We start from the raw sequence: 19,952 nt of genomic DNA, 5'->3' as shown, positions 1-19,952 counted from the left end.
TATAATCAGAGGCTTGACTTACGAGACCACATATCTGATCACTGTAGTAGGATATAGTGACGGGGGTAATGGGGCCAGTAGTAACCCTCCTTTATCGGTTACAATAGGTGAGTGCAGTAAGATGACGACAAACAGATGAAGGGGAAATATGGTCCCTCTGTTTTTGTTGAAATGTTGCAGGGATAGAGTTTGCCTACATTTTCATTCTTAACCCTTTATAGCAACAAAACCGCCCCTCCTTTTACTCACTGAACCGCCCGAAACTGACCATCCCTCACCACCTTCAACTCACTGTGCGTAATGACAAAGTACTCAAGTCCGTTTTCAACGCGCTGTAGTATCCCTCTATGGGGTCTACCGGTACCTTACGATGTCTAGGATTCTGCATAGAAAAATAGCACATGTTTCATATTGTTCAGAACAATGTCAAAATGAGAGCAATATTACAACATCTTTCTTTGAGTAATAGGCCATTTTTACAAAATCTCTACGGTTGCTAATGGGTTAATGATGTGTGTATGTGGGGAGGAAGGGAGGGGGAGGGAGGGGGAAGGGATTACACATGTACTTGAATGTGATATTAAAGAAAGGCGAGGAAGTATATGAAGGATGCAAGTTAAGCCCAAAGCTAAAGAAGTTTATACCACCCACAAAAATGAGACCTCTTCCTTTCTGTCTTTAAAAAAAAATGTCTAATATGAACTGATACTTTTAAATTGTGTTTAGTATGTACATGCAAAGAATTTATTTTATATATATTTTCAGATTTCCAGTCTTAATACTTTTTTCCTTTCTCTTTCTTGATTTTAAACAGCTAAAGGAAGAACGAGACAACCGAGTGATGATCCAAACGGAGCATCAAGAACCGCTGGAGTGTTATCATTCTCTCTTTTCTGTGTAGTAACACTCCTCAATTCATTATCCCATCTCTTATGAGATGGTACAGACCAAATACTGTAGTCTATTAGTAGTACTTCAGCTCATACCATATTGTAAATTAGGGGTGTCTGGCCTCTAATTAGGGAGTGAGGGTGTCAGGAAAGTGGAAAGTATTGTATATGAATGAATAGTGTGACGGTAAATGTGTTGATGATCATCTTATAAATTCTACTTTTTCTCTCTCTCTCTCTCTCTCTCTTGATCTGTCTCCACCTCTCTCATCTGTAGGTCATGTGCGACATTGTGACATGATGTGCTGAAAAGAGTTTGTATCAATTATTCTGAAGTTCAAGTATGTTTTAAGATTTAAATTAAGATGCTATTTCCTCTGTAAGTTTAGTCACAAATCATAATGCTGTATTTATCAAAACCATTCAGTCTGATGAAATAAGTTTGTTATCTCATTCATCTAGATTTATATTATATTGAGTGGGCTTGAGGGGTACATCAGAAATATTGACTAAGCTAAGATCATATTGCCCGAGTCGAAGATGAGGGCAATATAGTCTTAGCGCGGTCAATATTTCTAATGTTCCCTGAAAGAAGCCCTGTCAATAAATTATTATAATCTACAGTATACAAGGCATTTTTTTACAAATGATATACAACTTTGGTATCAAGCATGATTTTTACTCACCATGTATGCATGTATTTCTCTTACTCTTGTCCAGAAAGAAAATGTATGAAAATGTAATTTTGACTATATTGTCATCATGCGTACACTTTAACGCCTACACAGTACTGCGCGTATGCACTTTAATATAAGCGCACTGACAATTAAGAGTGGAATATGTCAGAATTTGGTACAGTGGTCCACGAGGAAAACCCGGAAGAGGGCAATATGGTAAACGTTGCCCGCTTTGGTTTCGTATTCAGAGTAGCCTGTAGAATATGGATTTTTATTTTGCAGCTAAAATGCCTTGTATAGGTTATAATGGTCAATATAACCCTTTCTTAATACTTGTTCCACAAAATATGCAAGTCATCCATGTACGCTGTTGGAAAAAAGAAATTAGACTTTATTTTATCTCGATATGCATTTGAATGTGCATATGAATGACCTACTTTAATTTCATCATGTTACAGTAACCCATAACCCTGTGCATGAGTGAGATACACCAGTAGGAATAGCTTGTAAGGAATTTTTATTTTCTATGTAGGCCATGCATATAAATAGGAAGTATATATATATATTGAAGGGGCGTGTGAATCACGTCTATAGTTTCTATAAGAAACAGTTTTAGGTGTATAGTATGGCATTGATCGGTTATTTCCAAATCTGCTAATATATTGTAACAGAATAATTATGTATGGAATGTCTGTTTGATGTATGATTACTGTACATGAGTGTGTGTATTTGAGGGAGTGTATGTGAAATATATATTTATGTTTTGTAATATATTTTCTGCAGGTTTGTGCGGATCATATTTTTTTTCTTTACTTAAAGCTTAAGCTTTTGTTATCCGCTGAATTATCTGTACGATGTAAAATTCTTATTTTTTAAATACTTGAGTTAGGCAATATTGATGTTTAATACCATTGATGTTGATATGCAAGAAAAAGTTATTTTGCCATTTTAGGTTTCTATGTTTGTGATATGTTTCAGAGTAAATGGAATTACTTTTGTTGTTCTTTCAATTAGTTTCTATCAAACTTTGCACAATTTTCCCACCACTGTACAGACTAACAATCATAATCAGTTTGATCTCTTGGACTTATATTGGGATATTATAATAATCTTGCTTTTAATTTATAGTGCTTCTATATTCCTGTTGCTGCTTTAACAGTCAGTGCTGCTTAGATGTGTTCTTAAAGAGTACTAAATCTTAGTTCTATGTTGCACAGCTTTTGAAGTAGGGTAAGTTGTATCATATATGTGGTATTTGTTTTACATAAAAGTGCAGTAGGACGGATACGACAGGAACAAATGTCTGTACATATACCTGATAACTCTTCAGGATTATTTTCATAAAATAATATCTGCCTAACCATCTTCAAAATTTCTAGAAAATAATATCGTAAGCACATATTTTCTAATGCTTTAATTGCAGTACAAATTTAATAAAAACAAAGAAGTGTGTAAATAAGCTTCAGATATAGTGACAGTGTATCCAATTTGAATGGGAAATATTCTGTAAGAGTTGCATTTTCAAAATTATTTGTTGGATTAATTGAAGTTGAAGTGTATACATCTTCAACTGAATAGTAAGTTCTTGTTATAAATGCTTTTTTTCTTACGATACAAATTCTCATTGTATGCGACGATATGCTACGAAATGTTAAAATGTCCGACATTGTACAAATTCTTCTCCTAATCCTACATTTATAGTTTTCGTCAATGGAAAATGATACAGAAGACTTCAGTGTTCTGTGGGAGATTCTAGCCCCAATTATCATCATGGTTTGGAACTCGGGCGCCATTTTTACGAGTCCCTGATGAGGTGCAAGTCTTCCTAAAAGATACCCATAGCCCTATACGGTTTTAAAAAATCCGGTAGAAATGATGTGGAAAAGGGATATTAATCATGTAGAATGTACAAACTCTGTTGAACTTTGTTGACATTGCAATTCATCACTTTTTGATACATAAAACCTTGAGAAATAGAGAGGCAGAGTTGCACGTTTTGGATTCTCATCAAAATTTATTCCTCCATTTTCTAATTAGTAGGTTTATAATAATCATCATCTTTTCATTGCCACTTCAAAAGATAATTTCTATACTGTTTGTCTGCCAATCAGTCAAATTTAAACCGATATTATAGAGATTGAGACAGAGTCTGAAAGAAACATTCAAAATCCATTACCAACCATAACCCTAACCCAAGTGACACAGTATTTGTAAAATGAAAAAGGATATGTTGTTGCTGTGCAAAACAATATAAAAGCGATAAATGCGACAAAAAACCTAAGATACAATATGTCTATAGGTTTGAGCAGACAGAAAGAACAACAATTAAATATACATGCTTCTTCTAAGTTGGCAAATATCTTCTTTCAGTTCCACTTCCTACAGTTATAAGCCACTCGCAAACAATCTGAAATATTTCTTCTCTTCTTCATGATCACCTTTTCAGAGAATGTCTAGAAGATTTGAAAGTCCGCCGCCACTGTCCATCCAAATGACCATGGTTAATTTGATGTTTCCATGAGATAAAACAGACCCGAACCACGCCCGAACCCGCTTTATCCCTAGCTAATGTTTTCATGAATAGCCTTTTAATCACCTGATGCAACCATCTCAAATTTCTTTTGAAAGTCAACCTTCGGCAATGGTTTTCACTCTTGTACCACAAAACAAGCAAAGTTTGTTTTCCCCCTCTCCATTGACTTTGTTTAGATTTATTTTAGTTCAGAAAGTGTTTTACCCACCGCCCCACCCTGTTCTTCGCCCAACCATTCCTCTCAAAAGGTTCCTATGATAGTACATCGGTACTTGTCCAGTGATCTCTACCAAGACCAACCTCACTCTACTGCCCCCACAAAGGCTCAATAACAAAACACTCCTCTTTCGATTTTTTTCGTCTTCCAGAAGATTCATTTAATTTATGATCGCCCTTTGAAGGCGCTGACAGTGTAAGGTTTGGATCGTGATTGAATTAGTACCGGTTCTTAATATCAGACCGGGGACAATTCTCAAGTGTAATGACCCTCTACACTGCATATCCCTCCAAGGTTTATGTTCTCTTTCACTGGAAGCTAAGCAAGGTTAAAACATCTTTTATTTGATTTGTGTACCCGTTTATTCTTGAAAGCGACACCCTCATGCGTAATATATTCCATCCACAATGAATATTGACAAAATATCTGGCGCTATAATAATTTGTGCCAACGTCTGACATTGGTAAAATGACGTCGCGTCCATCGTATTACCACAAACTAATTGGAAAACACAATGAGCACAATTATACTACGAGATACGACATTCGTTATTTGCAATAGTTAGATTTCTAGATCATGTAAATGTTTCTTATAGAAGTATAGAACAATTTATAGACAAACACGAAGACAATAACATTGGGAAACTCAATGCATGGGGTTATAGAATCATTATTATATACAATCATAGCAAAAGTTATTTGTTCTCATCTAATTTTGAGTAATCGTTAACAAAATGAATGATCAGTGTTTATGAAATAATAAAAAAAGTGGTGATGTACAATTTTATCTGTGATTTTTGCTTTGTATTGTATTGTCAAATATCTCTGTAAATGACAATGGTGCTCTTTATCACAAAAAGAAAGAAGAGGCATGAACGCAATGTTTTTGAGTAGTAGAACGGGAATTACGTAAGCGTATTTCTTTTTTTTTAGCGAACATTAGATGGCGCTAGACCTCATACCCGATACGCAACAGATAAGTGCAAGAAGTACTTGGATTAGATCAGTCTGCATCGTTGGAAAGAAAGGTCTCTCTGTATATTACACATGGAGAATTAACCAAGGCCTATTCATAATCAGGTATACTTTGGGTTTGTAAGTTTTGTTTTGATGCAGCTATGTAAATCATTGTCAGATTGTAATTTTGTTTTCACTTCAGACATATCAATGCAACATGCTTGCACCTCGCTTCTTCTTTATGAATATTAAAAATTACCTTTTTAGTTCAATCTTCGGTTGCTGGTATATAGTTAATATCAATGGGAATAGGATTTTAAATTTACTAAAAAACATTGAAGATAGTTTGAAATATATTTAAGACAGACTAATTTATCTTTTCATATCTATCTATCTATCTATGTCCGATAGCTTGCGGGCCATTGGGGCGACCATGAAATGGACCTTGAGACAGAGGCTCTTCATTAGTCGTTCTATATGGCTGTGAAACATGGATACTGACTGCAGAGATGGAAAAGAAAATCAACTGTTTTGAGATGAATTGTATGAGAAGGCTTTTGCATAACCAGTAAACACTTCACATACATCCACCAAGAAAGTGAGGGAGATAATGGAGCTATAGATGGTAATATGATCACCTCAACACAGTTGTAAAAAGAAGACAACTAGACAGCTACATTGGTTTGACCATGTTAAACTAGATGGAAGAATAGCTTGGGAAAACGCCATCTCGCAAGGAGGAGGAACTTAACTTTTCATACAGTAAGGTTGATAAAGTTATAGACTACAGCACAGTGCACATTATCATCTGATCACTCCACTGATCTATGTTTAATATGAAGAAGATAATTATATGTCTATTCATTCTTCTTGTTTATCAAAGTATAGGATATAGACCCTCAAATTCACAAGTATGTCCTGTAATAAAAACAGTCCATACTCGTACGATCCAACTTCCGGTATATATTTAATACCCGACTTCAAAAGTAATGATAACCAAACACAAAGAAACACACATCCGACGCTTTTATTTGTACTGAAACAACACTGAATTTCACATTTATTTATACACACCTCCCAAAGACAATGACAATGAGAGAAATAACATAGGTGCACATGAGTACAAGGTTAAAAAGCTCCTAAGAGATAGAAAACCTGAGAGAAAATACATTCCACATCGACACTAAAAATACTGAGACATTCAGAAACAGACATTGTTTACATATAGAGTTAACCATGGATTGAAAAGATGATGCAATACAATAATTTTCTTAACGCTAAAAACGATTTACAGTAACTCTTGATTTGATTTCAAATGTTTATATTCTTGTCTGAATACAACCATTGTACACTGTCATGTAAACTCTTACTCTATGATTCATTTCTGTTCTATTTTTAATAGATTTAAGCATAATGTCTAAAATCTGGGGTTTGAAACTTTTAACAATGTAATTTTGATAAAGAGTAGAATATCCACTTGAAACATTTATCAAATAAATAATGCAACAAGGAAGAGGTTTCCAGATTATAACCTTTTTTGGTTATCTACTACTGTTCAATTGAACCCTTTGGAGTAAAGGCGTATTGTAGTTATCGGTACACACTATTGTTAGGAAAATATAGTGTTGATGATGACCATCGAAAATATATTCTTCAAATGGTTTTTAACTAATTTCATGTTTTAATGTACAACAAGAGATGAGTACATATGCAGAAGTGTATGGTATTATATTTCATGAAAAGAAAATTTGATATTCCAATAGAGCTACAGAAGATATGTACAGAGGAATATGCATAATGTACAGCACACCACATGAGGTATGTTAAATGTACAGCACACGGCATCATGTATAAAGCATACAGTTTCTTAAAAATTCATAAATACGCAATACACATTGTTGAATATGTTTATGAAATATATGTTTTGTAATGGGTTATGTCACAGTATCTTTCACAGCATTTGCTGAGGTGATTCAGAACTGTACTTCTTCCAACTTTTTAAAGTACAATACAATATTAAACCAACAGTTATCATGTTGCAAACATATGAGGTAAATGAATCAACATAAATGTTGTGATAAAACAAACAAATTAGTGTACATTTACTGTATGCAAATAGATTAAAGTTAGAAATCTTACAAAAATTAGTTGCAGCTAAAATATTAAAAATACCCTTGGCAATCATTGTGACCTTGATGGCTTACTATGGCAATAATATTTAAGATCATATGCTTCTATACACCATGAATATAACCATTTTGTAAAATTCCTGTGAATTTCATGTCGATGTAGATTATTGGTCCTAAAACTGTAAGTGTAGCTTCCATGATGTCAAGATTAAGATTATGCCCTCTTTTGGGCGTTTCCTTCTACCTTTCTCCTATACTTCTCAGCTATTTCAGTATTATTCACCTCCATTAGTATCTTAACTTCTTAATCAAAGGGAATATATACAGTACATATATAGATAGTGTTATAACTAGATGCGCTAACTCAGTTGAAAAAGGATTTAATGTATTATGAAGAACACAGCATTGTAACCTGAAAACTGAGCTTAGTCTTACTCAAGTGGCACTTTAAGACATCAGAATATTAAAAGTGATGATTTGAAACTTATAGCATTAAGTATACTTTTTTTCTCTCCAGATCTTTTAAATGAGGTAAAAGGTACATATGCAGAGTGATAGTAAATTTCAATTGTATAGATGTTAGCTTCATGCGTGATTAGAACATTGGTTTGAATCTTTTGCATGACGAAAGTGTCTGAATATATTAAGCAAATCAAGATCAAACAATCACTTACAAGCAGGTGAAAGTATTTGCTTTAACAAAATGTCCAATGAATTAAAAGGAGGTTGCAACTTACAGGCAATTGTTTTTGAAGCTCTGCAGAGAGAAGGAAAGGCTTAAACATATATCAAGTTAAAACCCTTCTGGGTCTCAACAGACAGTATAGACAAAATAATTGGAACCATATGAGAGAAAGAGGAAAAGAAAGGGAGAGATAGAACAGAAAAGTCAAACGTGACAAGATACATGAACAATTAGAGACGACATCTATTTACAGGGGGAGAAAGGGAGAGATAGAGAGATATATATATGTATAGAGAGAGAGAGAGAGAGAGAGAGAGAGAAAGACAGAGACAGAGAGAGAATGGAGAGAAAACACCTCCTGGCTATGAATGACATCCACTATTACTATGTGTTTGTTATAACGACCACACTGCCCTAACCATATTGATTATCTGCACTGATGTGTAATTACTACTACTACTACTACTACTAATTTCACATTATCTAATAAATACACGAGACATGTTTTCAAACACTATGGGTCATTATTAACAGAGGCACCAAGAAATAGATACGATTATATATTACAAACGGTCTATGATTAAAAAGTGCCAGCTTTCCTCTCTTTCTCAATGCATGGCTTGCACCAGGTTTCAAACAGACGCTTAAAAGTCAGATATACAAAATAAAAGCATGCCTCCACGTAGGCTTTCAAAATGTACAAGTAATATGAATACAATAGTCTGAACAATTTAAATAACAGGACAATAAACTTGATTCAGGAAAGAAAAAAAAAAGTTTTTGTGTTCCTGCTTGAAACCTTAACATATCACTACTAATATAAATGTATTCAGCAATCGCAACTTAACCTACTTCAAACTAGATGGAACTTCGACTGCGCGCAGTCGAAAATGATGCCTCCGTCATAGAGCAATTTTACAAACCAAAACAGAAGAAATTTTTCAAATTCAAGTTCAATTGTAATCCATTAACAGGTTTTCAGAATATTGTGATTACAAGCTATTTTTGCATACATAATGAGCCCATGACCTTTGACCTTATGAACCAAGAATCTACTCAGTTCATTGGCTCTGCAAGAAACATACATGACCTAAGTTGGCAGGAATCCATCAATCGGTTCTTGAGATAACGCGATCACGAGCTGTTTTTGCATACATAATGTGCCCTGTGATCTTTGAACTTTGACCTTGTGACCCCTACATCTAATCAGTTCATCGGCTCTGCAAGTAACATACATGACCTAAGTTTGGCAGCAATCCATCAATCGGTTCTTCAGATAACGCGATCACAAGCTCGTTTTGCATACATAATGAGCCCTGTGGCCTTTGACCTTTGACCTCGTGACCTCAAAATCTAATCAGTTTTTTGGCTTTGCAAGTAACATACATGACCTAAGTTTGGCAGCAATCCATCAATCGGTTCTTCAGATAATGCGATCACGAGCTCGTTTTGCATACATAATGAGCCCTGTGACCTTTGACCTTTGACCTCGTGACCCCAAAATCTAATCAGTTCATCGGCTCTACAAGATACATACATGACCAAAGTTTGGCAGGAATCCATCAACCAGTTCTTCAGATAACGCGATCACGAGCTCGTTTTGCATACATAATGAGCCCTGTGACCTTTGACCTTTGACCTCGTAACCCCAAAATCTAATCAGTTCATCGGCTCTACAAGATACATACATGACCAAAGTTTGGCAGGAATCCATCAACCAGTTCTTCAGATAACGCGATCACGAGAACGGGACGTACGTACGTACAGACGTACGTACGTACGTACGTACGGACGTACGGACGGACGGACAACCCGAAAACATAATGCCTCCGGCTACTTCGTAACGGAGGCATAAAAAGTTATGCAACATAGAACTAAATCTTAGTACTTTTTAAAGAACATATCTAAGCAGTACTGACTGTAAAAGCAGCAACAGGAATATAGAAGCACTATAAATTAAAAGTAAGAGTATTAGATATCTCAATGTAAGTCCAAGAGATTAAACTGATTATGAATGTTAGTCTGTACAGTGGTGGGAAAATTGTGCAAAGTTTGGTAGAAACTAATTGAAAGAACAACAAAAGAGTTAAATTACCATTTACTCTGGAAACATATCACAAACATAGAAACATAAAATGGCAAAATAACTTTTGCTTGCATATCGACATCAATGGTTTAAACATCAATATTGCCTAACTCAGGTGTTTAAAAAATAAGAATTTGACATCGTACAGATAATTCAGCGGATAACAAAAGCTTAAGCTTCAAGTAAAGAAAAAAATATGATCCGCACAAACCTGCAGAAAATATATTACAAAACATATATATATATATTTCACATACTCTCACTCAAATACACACACTCATGTACAGTCATCATACATCAAACAGACATTACATACATAATTGTTCTGTACAATATATTAACAGATTTGGAAATTACTGATCGATGCCATACACCTAAAACTGTTTCTTCTAGAATAGAGGCATGATTGATATGCCCCTTTAACACTTTCTATCTATATGCACGGCCTGCATAGAAAACAAAAATTCCTTACAAGTTATTCCTACTAGTGTATCTCACTCATGCACAGGGTTGGGTTACTGTAACATGATGAAATTAAAGAATTAAAGTAGGTCATTCATATGCACATTCAAATGCATTTCTAGATATTTAACATGAAGTTTAATTTCTGTTTTCCAACAGCTTACATGGATGACTTGCATTAAATATTGTGTGGAAAAAGCAGTATGAAAGGGTTATATCAACCAATGTAGATGAATGAGAAAACAAACTTATTTCATCAGACTGAATTGTTTTAATAAATACAGCATTATGATTTGTGACCAAACTTACAGAGGAAATAGCATTTTAAGGTTTCATGAACACAATCTTAAAACATACTCGAACTTCAGAATAATTGATACAAACTCTTTTCAGCACATCATGTCACACATGACCAACAGATGAGAGAGGTGGAGACAGATCAAGAGATCAAGAGAGAGAGAGATCAAGAGAGAGAGAGAGAGAGAGATAGGAAGAGAGTGGAATTTATAAGATGATCATCAACACATTTTACTGTCACACTATTCATTCATGTCCAATACGTTCCACTATCCTGACACCCTCACTCCCTAACGAGGCAAGACACCCCTATTTTACAATATGGTATGAGCTGAAGTACTACTAATAGACTACAGTATTTGGTCTGTACCATCTCATAAGAGTTGGGATAATGAATGAAGGAGTGTTACTACACAGAAAAGAGAGAACGATAACACTCCAGCGGTTCTTGATGCTCCGTTTGGATCGTCACTTGATTGTCCCGTTCTTCCTTTAGCTGTTTAAAGACAAGAAAGAGAAAGGGAAAAATAAGATATAACAAAATACTAAAAATCTGAAAATATGTGATTAAGAATATCAAATAAGTTCTTTGCATGGATACTAAACACAATTTTAAAAAGCCAACCATAAGTTTTGATATGACCAAAGACATTAAATAAAAGACGGAAAGGAAGAGGACCCATTTTTGTGGGTGATATAAACTGTATAAACTGTATCTGTATTTGAAGCATGAGGCTCCTATAGCATCTTGCATATACTTTGTCCACCTTTCCTCTTAGCAGCACATTCAAGTACGTTCGTAACCCTCCCCTCCCCAACATTTGAACAATAAAAATGAGGACAAAATACAAAGAGGGACCATGTTTCCCCCTCATCTGTTTGTCGTCATCTTACTGCACTCACCTATTGTAACCGATAAAGGAGGGTTACTACTGGCCCCATTACCTCCGTCACTATATCCTACTACAGTGATCAGATATGTGGTCTCATAAGTCAAGCCTCTGATTATAGCTGTCGTCTTTTCATTGCCTTGGACAATGATAGTCACGGCATCTGGAGCGAACGTGCCCTCCGTCCTGTAGCGAACCTGCGGCAAGGTCAAAATCAGAGAATTGCAAGGTTTATACTTTAGAAGGCTTAGAGAGCTAGAAGAGGAAAGAACTTATTCACTTCAAATCTAATGTAATAAAATACACAAACAACATCCAGTCTATATATATATATATATATATATATATGTATATACCATTAATATAACAAAACTTGCATTACTCCAATGATATCAAATATTGAATATTGACGATAATAATGATCATTTATCTACAGCCATCCTATTTCTGGCTTATATGATTCAAGATCAAAATACGGGGATGATTTTCACATATATTTCCTTTGACCCTTTAATAATATGCATCAACTAGGACTCTATATTTTGAGATTTTTTTTCTTTCTTTAATATTAAGGCTTTGTCTAAGATTTTAAACTGTTATCTGTTTTTATTCTGACTTTTATTCTGAATTCAATGCACTAAAATTCTGGTTGTTAGTATTCTTACAATTATCTAGAAGCATAATCTGAAAAATGGTGTTTGTTTAAATTTCCTATCTAGTACAATTGTTATTTCTTCGAACATCGGATTCCAGGACAGTCGTGTAGTGTTAGGTGGGCTTAAGGCTAATGGATTTTGAAGGAGACTTGCCTTGTATCCCATGAGCGGCTCTTCAGATGCTGATGTAGTAATACCATTCCAATTGACTGTAAGATCACCGCCTGTTTCTGATTGGACTGCCCTCACTCCTGTTGGTTTCTGCATGGGTGCTGTACAATCAAAAGGGAAAAAGACAAAAGGGATATGACTTTGAACCCAAGATGTATGCAATGTGTAATACATCTTCCCAACTCTAACCATCTCTGTGTAATTCGTGCTCCTAACCATATAAATTCCATTTTTTTTCAAATTACGAACCTTGATGAGATTATTCCTGAAGCAGCTTTTCCAAGCCAGGGTGGGGTGTGCTGTGATAGCATGTGATGGACGATGAAATAGTGTAAACTTTGTATTGTCAATAGAAATATCTTGTGGACTGAAAAAGCTTATTCTTCATGACATAATTGGAATAGGGTACAAAATTGTGAACTACAATACTGTGGATGGCGTTCATCAAGATGAACGATGGGAAATATGATTTCATACGATTTTATATATGACTTCATGAAATTATTTAAGAAGTTAAACTTGTGATACTTTTAATGTATTTTCATTTTCTGGAATTGTATGGATCATACGGATATTAACGGCACTGATTTCTAGCAAAGAATAAGAATGAAAAATCATGATTCTTCCAATCATGTACTTTTCTAAAATCTGGACAAGATCCAAGATTTGCATCCTCTCGGTAATATGTGATATATCTGTTTAATGGATGTCACTACTACAGATATGCTAAACAAGCATGGATGTTTAAACAAACAAGGTACATTGGTCAGTGGTGTCTTGAAATATATCCATCGCCTTTCAGTCTTCATAACTTACCGCTCTTGAAAGTCGTATCTGAAGCCGTGTTGCTATCAGGTCCGTTACCACCTCCGCTGTATGCTGCCACCATTACAGTGTACCTGGTGCTGGGTTCCAGGCCTGCGATTGTATTTGAGGTTCCAACTCCCAGACTGACTGCGGTGTTAGCGTTGGCTTCATTACTGTCATCACTCCAATACTTCAACTAGAGAGAGAGAGAGAGAGAGAGAGAGAGAGATACAATCTGGCTACGATCTGATTTGGGAAGAATTCTCAAAAGCATTTGATGTGGGAATTCAAACTTCTAAAATCTTAATGACCGACGATCTGAATAATCATATGATTAAATAAATTCTAAATTTCTATGGATTTCAATCTCCCTTGGAGGAGGAAAATCTAAATCAGCTCAGAATAGTAGTGAAGTCATACTAGTAGTACGATTGTCTATGATTTGAAACTGATTCCCCTTTTATTCGGACTAGAAGGTTCAATGCACTAAAATTTCAGTGGTAAAAATTCTTTTCATTATCTAGAACCTAAATCAGGAAGAGGATGTTTCTTTAGATTTCCATATCTAATAAAATTGCCATTTTTCGAATCAGATCGCAGAAAGATTGTAAAGTGTGCGATGGGCTTTAAGTGCCTGTGAGAGAAGTTTACTCCATTCTCTTTATCTAGAAGACACCACTTACCTTATACCCCATGAGTTCTCCCTCAAAAGTGCTTTCATCAATTGCATCCCAGCTTACATTGATGGTGGTCCCAGAAGCTCTCTCTGCTTTCACTCCAGTGGGAGCTGTCTTGGGTGCTGCAGAGCAAAATGAAGTGAACAAGAATACTTTGAGCTTCATGGAAGTCAAGCCGAAAAGAAAGTTTGACTACCAAAAGAACTTGGTCTACTTGGGGCACTAATGATGTTAGAAGACTCTAGGATTCTTTAGGATGGAAGGGTTTGATTCATCGGAGGATTAATGGCTTGTTTGATGTCATTAGAATAGGACATCCTAAATCCAGTGATCACCTCTGAATAAGCAGTCATAAAAGTGGTGTTGAGGTGTCTGTGTCATTTGTAATTGTATTGGTTTTCCTGAAGTGTATTGTCCTATGACAGGTCAAAGTAAAGCTTTGGCTTTTTGTCCTTTTCTTTTCAACATTCCAAAATCTTAAAATCTCTTCCCCTCCCTTCCCTCCTCCTCTCCCATTCCATCCCTTCTTCTCCTCCTCTGCTCCTCCCCTCCTCCTCCCTTTCACCATCTTAGTCATCAACCCTCCCTCACCATTCTTACCATCATCTTCATTACGAGTTAAGTCAAGATACCTACCTTCTTGGTATGAATAGATGACTGCCCATTCACTGAAGGGACCTTCTCCCTCGTCGTTCTTTGCCTGCACCCGTACATTGTACTGTGTGTAGAGTTCAATGCCCAGTGTAGCTGTGTAGATGATTGCATTGGGTTCCTCAAGAAGACCCGTAGAGGACACCTGACTGTCGACCTTCTGCCATTCCACCTTGTAGGACACCGTTTCAGAGTTCCACTTGGATGACGGGAATTTCTGAAATAGCATCAAATATTAATCTTATCAGGAGATCAGGGAGGGACTAGTAGTGGAGATGTGGGAGACTTGAGCCAATTGTTTATATTTTTATCAATATTTCTCATAAAATCCTTATTTGTGAGGATGTAGGACGCCGTTTCCGAGTTCCACTTGGATGTCAGGAATTTCTGAAACAGCATCAAAGGTTCATCTTATCAGGAGATCAAGGAGAGACAACCGGTAGTACTCCAGTCCAATCGTGTTTATGTACCAATCTGGGCCCCATTACACAAGGAAAAGTCAGCCATTGATTACTATTATCATATTGAAAGCTACTGTATGTTCAATCAAATGACGATACAATGAATTGCTAAGTTTTGTTTAAGGGCCAAAATCTGATTATCTATGTCTAGAGCAGGGGTGATAGTGACCTTTCTTAACCCCCGCCCCCTTTGAGTAAAAAAAAAAAAAAAAAAAATTGGGGGAAAAAAAAATGGCATCTAACAACATTCTCCTCCTTTCGAGTAAGAAAATTGGGGAAAAATGGGGAAAAATAGGGAAAATAAGGAAAAATCAGGAAACCGATTTAAATCAGGTAATAATCATGTCAATTTTTAAATAAAACAATAGCCCATATGCCTGGCTAACAACATATAACAAATGTATGTCAATGAGCATAACTTATGCATTTGTTTATCTTGAGGATTTAACTTGATTGTATTGTTATTATCATAACATGAACAGGTACTTACATCCCATGTGATTCTAAGATCTCCAGTATTGCCGCCACCACCTCCAACATTCGATGGTGATGCAGTAGGAGCTAAAAGTCAAGGATCATAAGATAAAAAGTTAACATTCATAATACAAATTGGAAAATTTAATTCATTGATCTTTAAATAAGAAACAACTTATCCACTGAATGGTATACAAATTAAACACTGCCTTACAGAGACTGGAGCTAATTCTATAGGGTCTTGTTGACTGCTAGTATCCCATATGACATGATACAAGAAATGAGTTCCCATAAATTATGCATTTTAGTATACCTACCCGCTGCATTATCCTAGCCAAGCCCCAATGTGTAAAGTAAAATGATTTTTTGTTCTTCAAAAGAGTTCTTAAAGGCCCACTGCACTACTGGTAGCTACTTGCGCCCTCTATATAACTAACAATGCCTAATCGGTGACCATTGGTCCCCCATGATCCTCTTTTTCTTATGTTGACTGAGAGCTGAGTTGATGAGATAACCACCTGTCCAGTGACCTTGCAGAGCGGTCTAATCCCTCCTGTAAACTACGGCAGATAAGCTTTAAATATTCAAGTGCTCTATGTTATGTGTGAGACATTAATCAAAATAAAAACATGATATTAATAGAAGAAAATATTGACTGATTATCTATCAAGTTTTATTCTGGAAGGTAGTTCCATTTAAAGCCCCACTGCACTACTTATAGCTACTTGTGCCCTCTATATAGCAAACAATGCATAATTGGTGCCTGTTGGTCCCCATGATCCTCCTTTGCTTATGTTAATTGAGAGCTGATTTGATGAGATAACCACCTGTCAGTGACCTTGCAGGGAGGTCTAATTTCCCTGGCCAAACTAGTGCAGACGGGCTTTAAGCCAATAAAGAAAATTTGACGGCCTGGTTTTCGAGGAAGCACTACGTCTTGGACTTACAAAGGCTTGATAGAGTCTGGTAATACCTCTTTAAAGCAAACTATTTATATAATGTATGTATCCCTGTATGAATCTTACCTGTTTTGCCAGTTTTGACACCGGCCTCTACAGGTTCGCTGGGTGTTCCCCGACCAATCCTATTGACAGCAATGACTCTGAAGGAATAAAGACTGAACGGATCCAAGTTTACCAGACGAACAGAGTTAGATCCAGCGCTTTCACCTGAAAAATGAACAAAAACACAAATAAATAATAATGATATCACCTTTATAATTGAATTTGAAATAATATGCGTTAAAATACATTTGAGAAGCAAAAAAACTTTAATGTGTTTGGCAGATAGGCCATACGTTACATTATAGAAAAAATATGAGCAGGATTAGCTGTTTTCCAAACAATTCCCTATTTAAGGAGAAACTTATATAGTTCAAAAGACTAAGCTTATGTACATAAATGGGACATAAATCTTAATTTGATATAAATTTGTCAAGAGTTCAGAAATGGCATTACCATTTTATAGCAAGAACAATTATTTGATCTATCAAATTCCATTGAAGTGCATTCAACAGTTTGGGAAAGTTTAAATTTCTGTATCTGCTTGGACAAGTGGAATTAATTGTATACTGATTCAGATATTTTTTACATGCACTTAAGCGAGCAGTCTACCGTATCCCTTTAATAAAACTAATACAAGCAGTGTCGGTTTTTACAGATGGATACTTTAGGGTGCTCTACTTGAGGAGTTGGGGCACATTTTAAAATAAATGACACATAGATATGATATAAGGATCATTCTCTTAAAAATCTTTCCCTCTGATACTTTTGAATATATAAAGGTCAATTATGTCAAGGATACAAAGAGATTTTGATATTCAAATGACACATTTTCACATATTGAATACATGTTCATGATAGAATGATTGAATGAAGCTAACAGTGACTTACAAATAAATAGTGGCAAAAGATTGATAGCTGCTCTACGTCAATGAGTCATACCCATCATTCATGTATCCTCTCAAATTAAATGCCACTTCTCTTTTTATTATTCTTGATTCTCAATACAAAAACAAAAACATTTAAATGGAAAAGACACCGCTTGCATTGCAAATTTTTTTTGTGGTTTACTGTGGAATATATTAAAGGGGTGCTTGACTTTGGTAAGCTCATGCACTCTTCTGAGAATACAGGGCTTGACTGGTTTTTACTAGTGTAATATTTCTTTGTAACTCAACCTAATTCTAAACTTAATGTGAGAGTAGCATTTAATTGAGGTCATGTGTGAAAAAAACAATAAAACATTTCATCACTGCAAATTCCAAGAAAAAAAGATTGAAAAACCATGCTCTATCAGGTTTAACAGAGATCTTTTGGGAAGAACTACCAGGAATAATATTTCACAGTTCTGTCTATTACCTAGTAATCAAGGAAATAATAATCACAAACAGCTGCTTTGTAGTAAATGTAAGCAAATAGCTAATAAATAAAAAAAATTCTTCCTGATTTAGATACAATATAATATAGGAATGGGTGAATGGATGAGGCTTTCAACATTTAGAGCAAAGAAACAGAGGGGGAATTTTGCATACAGACTAAAATCAATTAAAAACAAAGAAACGTTACAATGCATATAAGTTTTTAAAAAAAATTAAAAAAAGGATAGTAAATTGAAGAAGAAAAGGATTTAAGTAGACAGAACTGTAACAATTTTGTAGTCCTTTTCTCAAAAAGAAACACACAAAATATACTAGAACACAGAAAGTGATACTGCATTTAAATAAATTTGTGTGTGAGCATGAATAGAATGACCTGAGTTACATATACAAGCACAGAGTGTTCTCCTCTTAGTGAAAAACTTTTGTACTGGATGATCAGAAGTTCATAATAAACTTGAGATAATTTCTCTCTAAGAATTTTTTTGCCAGAATTCAACAATTGCTTTTGAGCTTCCATCAAGCTACAAAACCATGAAATACATAATAACGGATGTCAGAATCATAGGTACAGAGAATGGGACTTAAAGCTGCGATATGTACGGGGAAAAAGAGATATAATACTGATAAAACATCTGAGGGGGAAGCAGATATAATAGGAGTATACAAAATCACTACCAAACATAATGCATTGAAATGAAATAAGACAGCAAAGAGATAGAAATTTTACAACTTCTCTATAAAACTAGTTTATACATTAACACTGATGTTTATGCCATCAAACAAAATTGTACATAACAAATTGAAAGAATGTGACATATCATATTAGAAAAGTTTCTGAAAATTAAAGTTGTGAGTTAATTTTTCTGTACAGAGTTACTCCATAAAATATGAAGAGCTTTTGTGGACTAACTATACCATTACCACATTAAAAAAGTGACATCCCTTGAAGGCTAAATTGTTTTTTTTTAAAAGGTACCTTATTTGTGTCATGCATTTTTTAGCACCATGCTCTTCAAAATTTGGTGAAAAACTGCAGTTGTTTCCTTTTCACATAAATTTCAACAAATTAACTCAGTTGTTTATCTAATTTCTACCAGAACATAGTCATGTAGGATAAAGTTACAATACAAGATATGCGTGTACTATTTCAAAGGGGGAAAAAGGACGTCAAGTAAAAAAAAAAAAAAAAAAAGAAGCAAACTACAAACGCAATCCAAGCTCTATGATATGTAAAAGAATGTTTTTTCGGAGAAAAAAAAGAGGCAAAAAATAGACCTTAAGAAACGAGAGATAATTTATTCTCACCAAAGTCTGAGAGGACTGAAACGCCTGTACAATGCAAATGTGTTAAGGATTAGATACAAAGAATGATGTATCAATATATTATCATTACTGTGGTCTCTTTTTCTCTTCTATCCCTATACTTTACCTCTTTTTTGAAATGACATATAAAATAACAGTTAATTAAAAATTAAGTATAGTTGGTAGTCGGAGCATTTGCATACTATGATAGTTGATGTTAAAATATATATGTATTATGAAATATTATGATTAAATTTGTTAGAGTACAACTCCTGTATATGAATGTTGAAAAATATTCATATAAAAAAGGAAAGTAGTTAATAATAATTGGGTAAGATATAAAGGAATAGAAAGTACTACAATTACCTATAGTGCACTTGTGTTACAACAAAGCTTTTTCTTTCACACAATATATGGATTACTATTTGCAGTTGAACATTATATTTGAGCATGATGAAAGAATTCTTTAAAGTATGCAGGAAAGAAATTAGCGGTAAAGTGAAATATCACAGTGGCCTCTCACAGGAAAAGCATTATGTTGTTAATGCAAT

General features: G+C 34.9%; 1 protein-coding gene across 3 annotated transcripts in view; it reads right to left on the bottom strand.

Annotated features, from left to right (window-relative positions):
- Positions 1–10,176: 10,176 nt before the first annotated feature.
- Positions 10,177–19,952, bottom strand: part of LOC100893855 (contactin-2) — a 63,176-nt gene continuing 53,400 nt past the window's right edge. For all 3 annotated transcript variants that reach the window (XM_030973491.1, XM_030973493.1, XM_030973492.1), the window contains 8 exons: positions 16,745–16,888; positions 15,736–15,806; positions 14,770–15,001; positions 14,140–14,255; positions 13,466–13,652; positions 12,632–12,750; positions 11,836–12,019; positions 10,177–11,428 (listed from right to left, as the gene is read on the bottom strand). In XM_030973491.1, coding sequence (XP_030829351.1) covers positions 11,307–11,428; positions 11,836–12,019; positions 12,632–12,750; positions 13,466–13,652; positions 14,140–14,255; positions 14,770–15,001; positions 15,736–15,806; positions 16,745–16,888 — 1,175 coding nt within the window. In that variant the 3' untranslated portion in view covers positions 10,177–11,306. The remainder of the gene's footprint in view (positions 11,429–11,835; positions 12,020–12,631; positions 12,751–13,465; positions 13,653–14,139; positions 14,256–14,769; positions 15,002–15,735; positions 15,807–16,744; positions 16,889–19,952) is intronic.

The sequence above is a fragment of the Strongylocentrotus purpuratus genome, unplaced genomic scaffold (assembly GCF_000002235.5).
Source record: "Strongylocentrotus purpuratus isolate Spur 01 unplaced genomic scaffold, Spur_5.0 spur5_scaffold_6, whole genome shotgun sequence".
Taxonomy (NCBI): Eukaryota; Metazoa; Echinodermata; class Echinoidea; order Camarodonta; family Strongylocentrotidae; genus Strongylocentrotus; species Strongylocentrotus purpuratus.
This window is presented reverse-complemented; position numbering and strand designations above follow the sequence as displayed.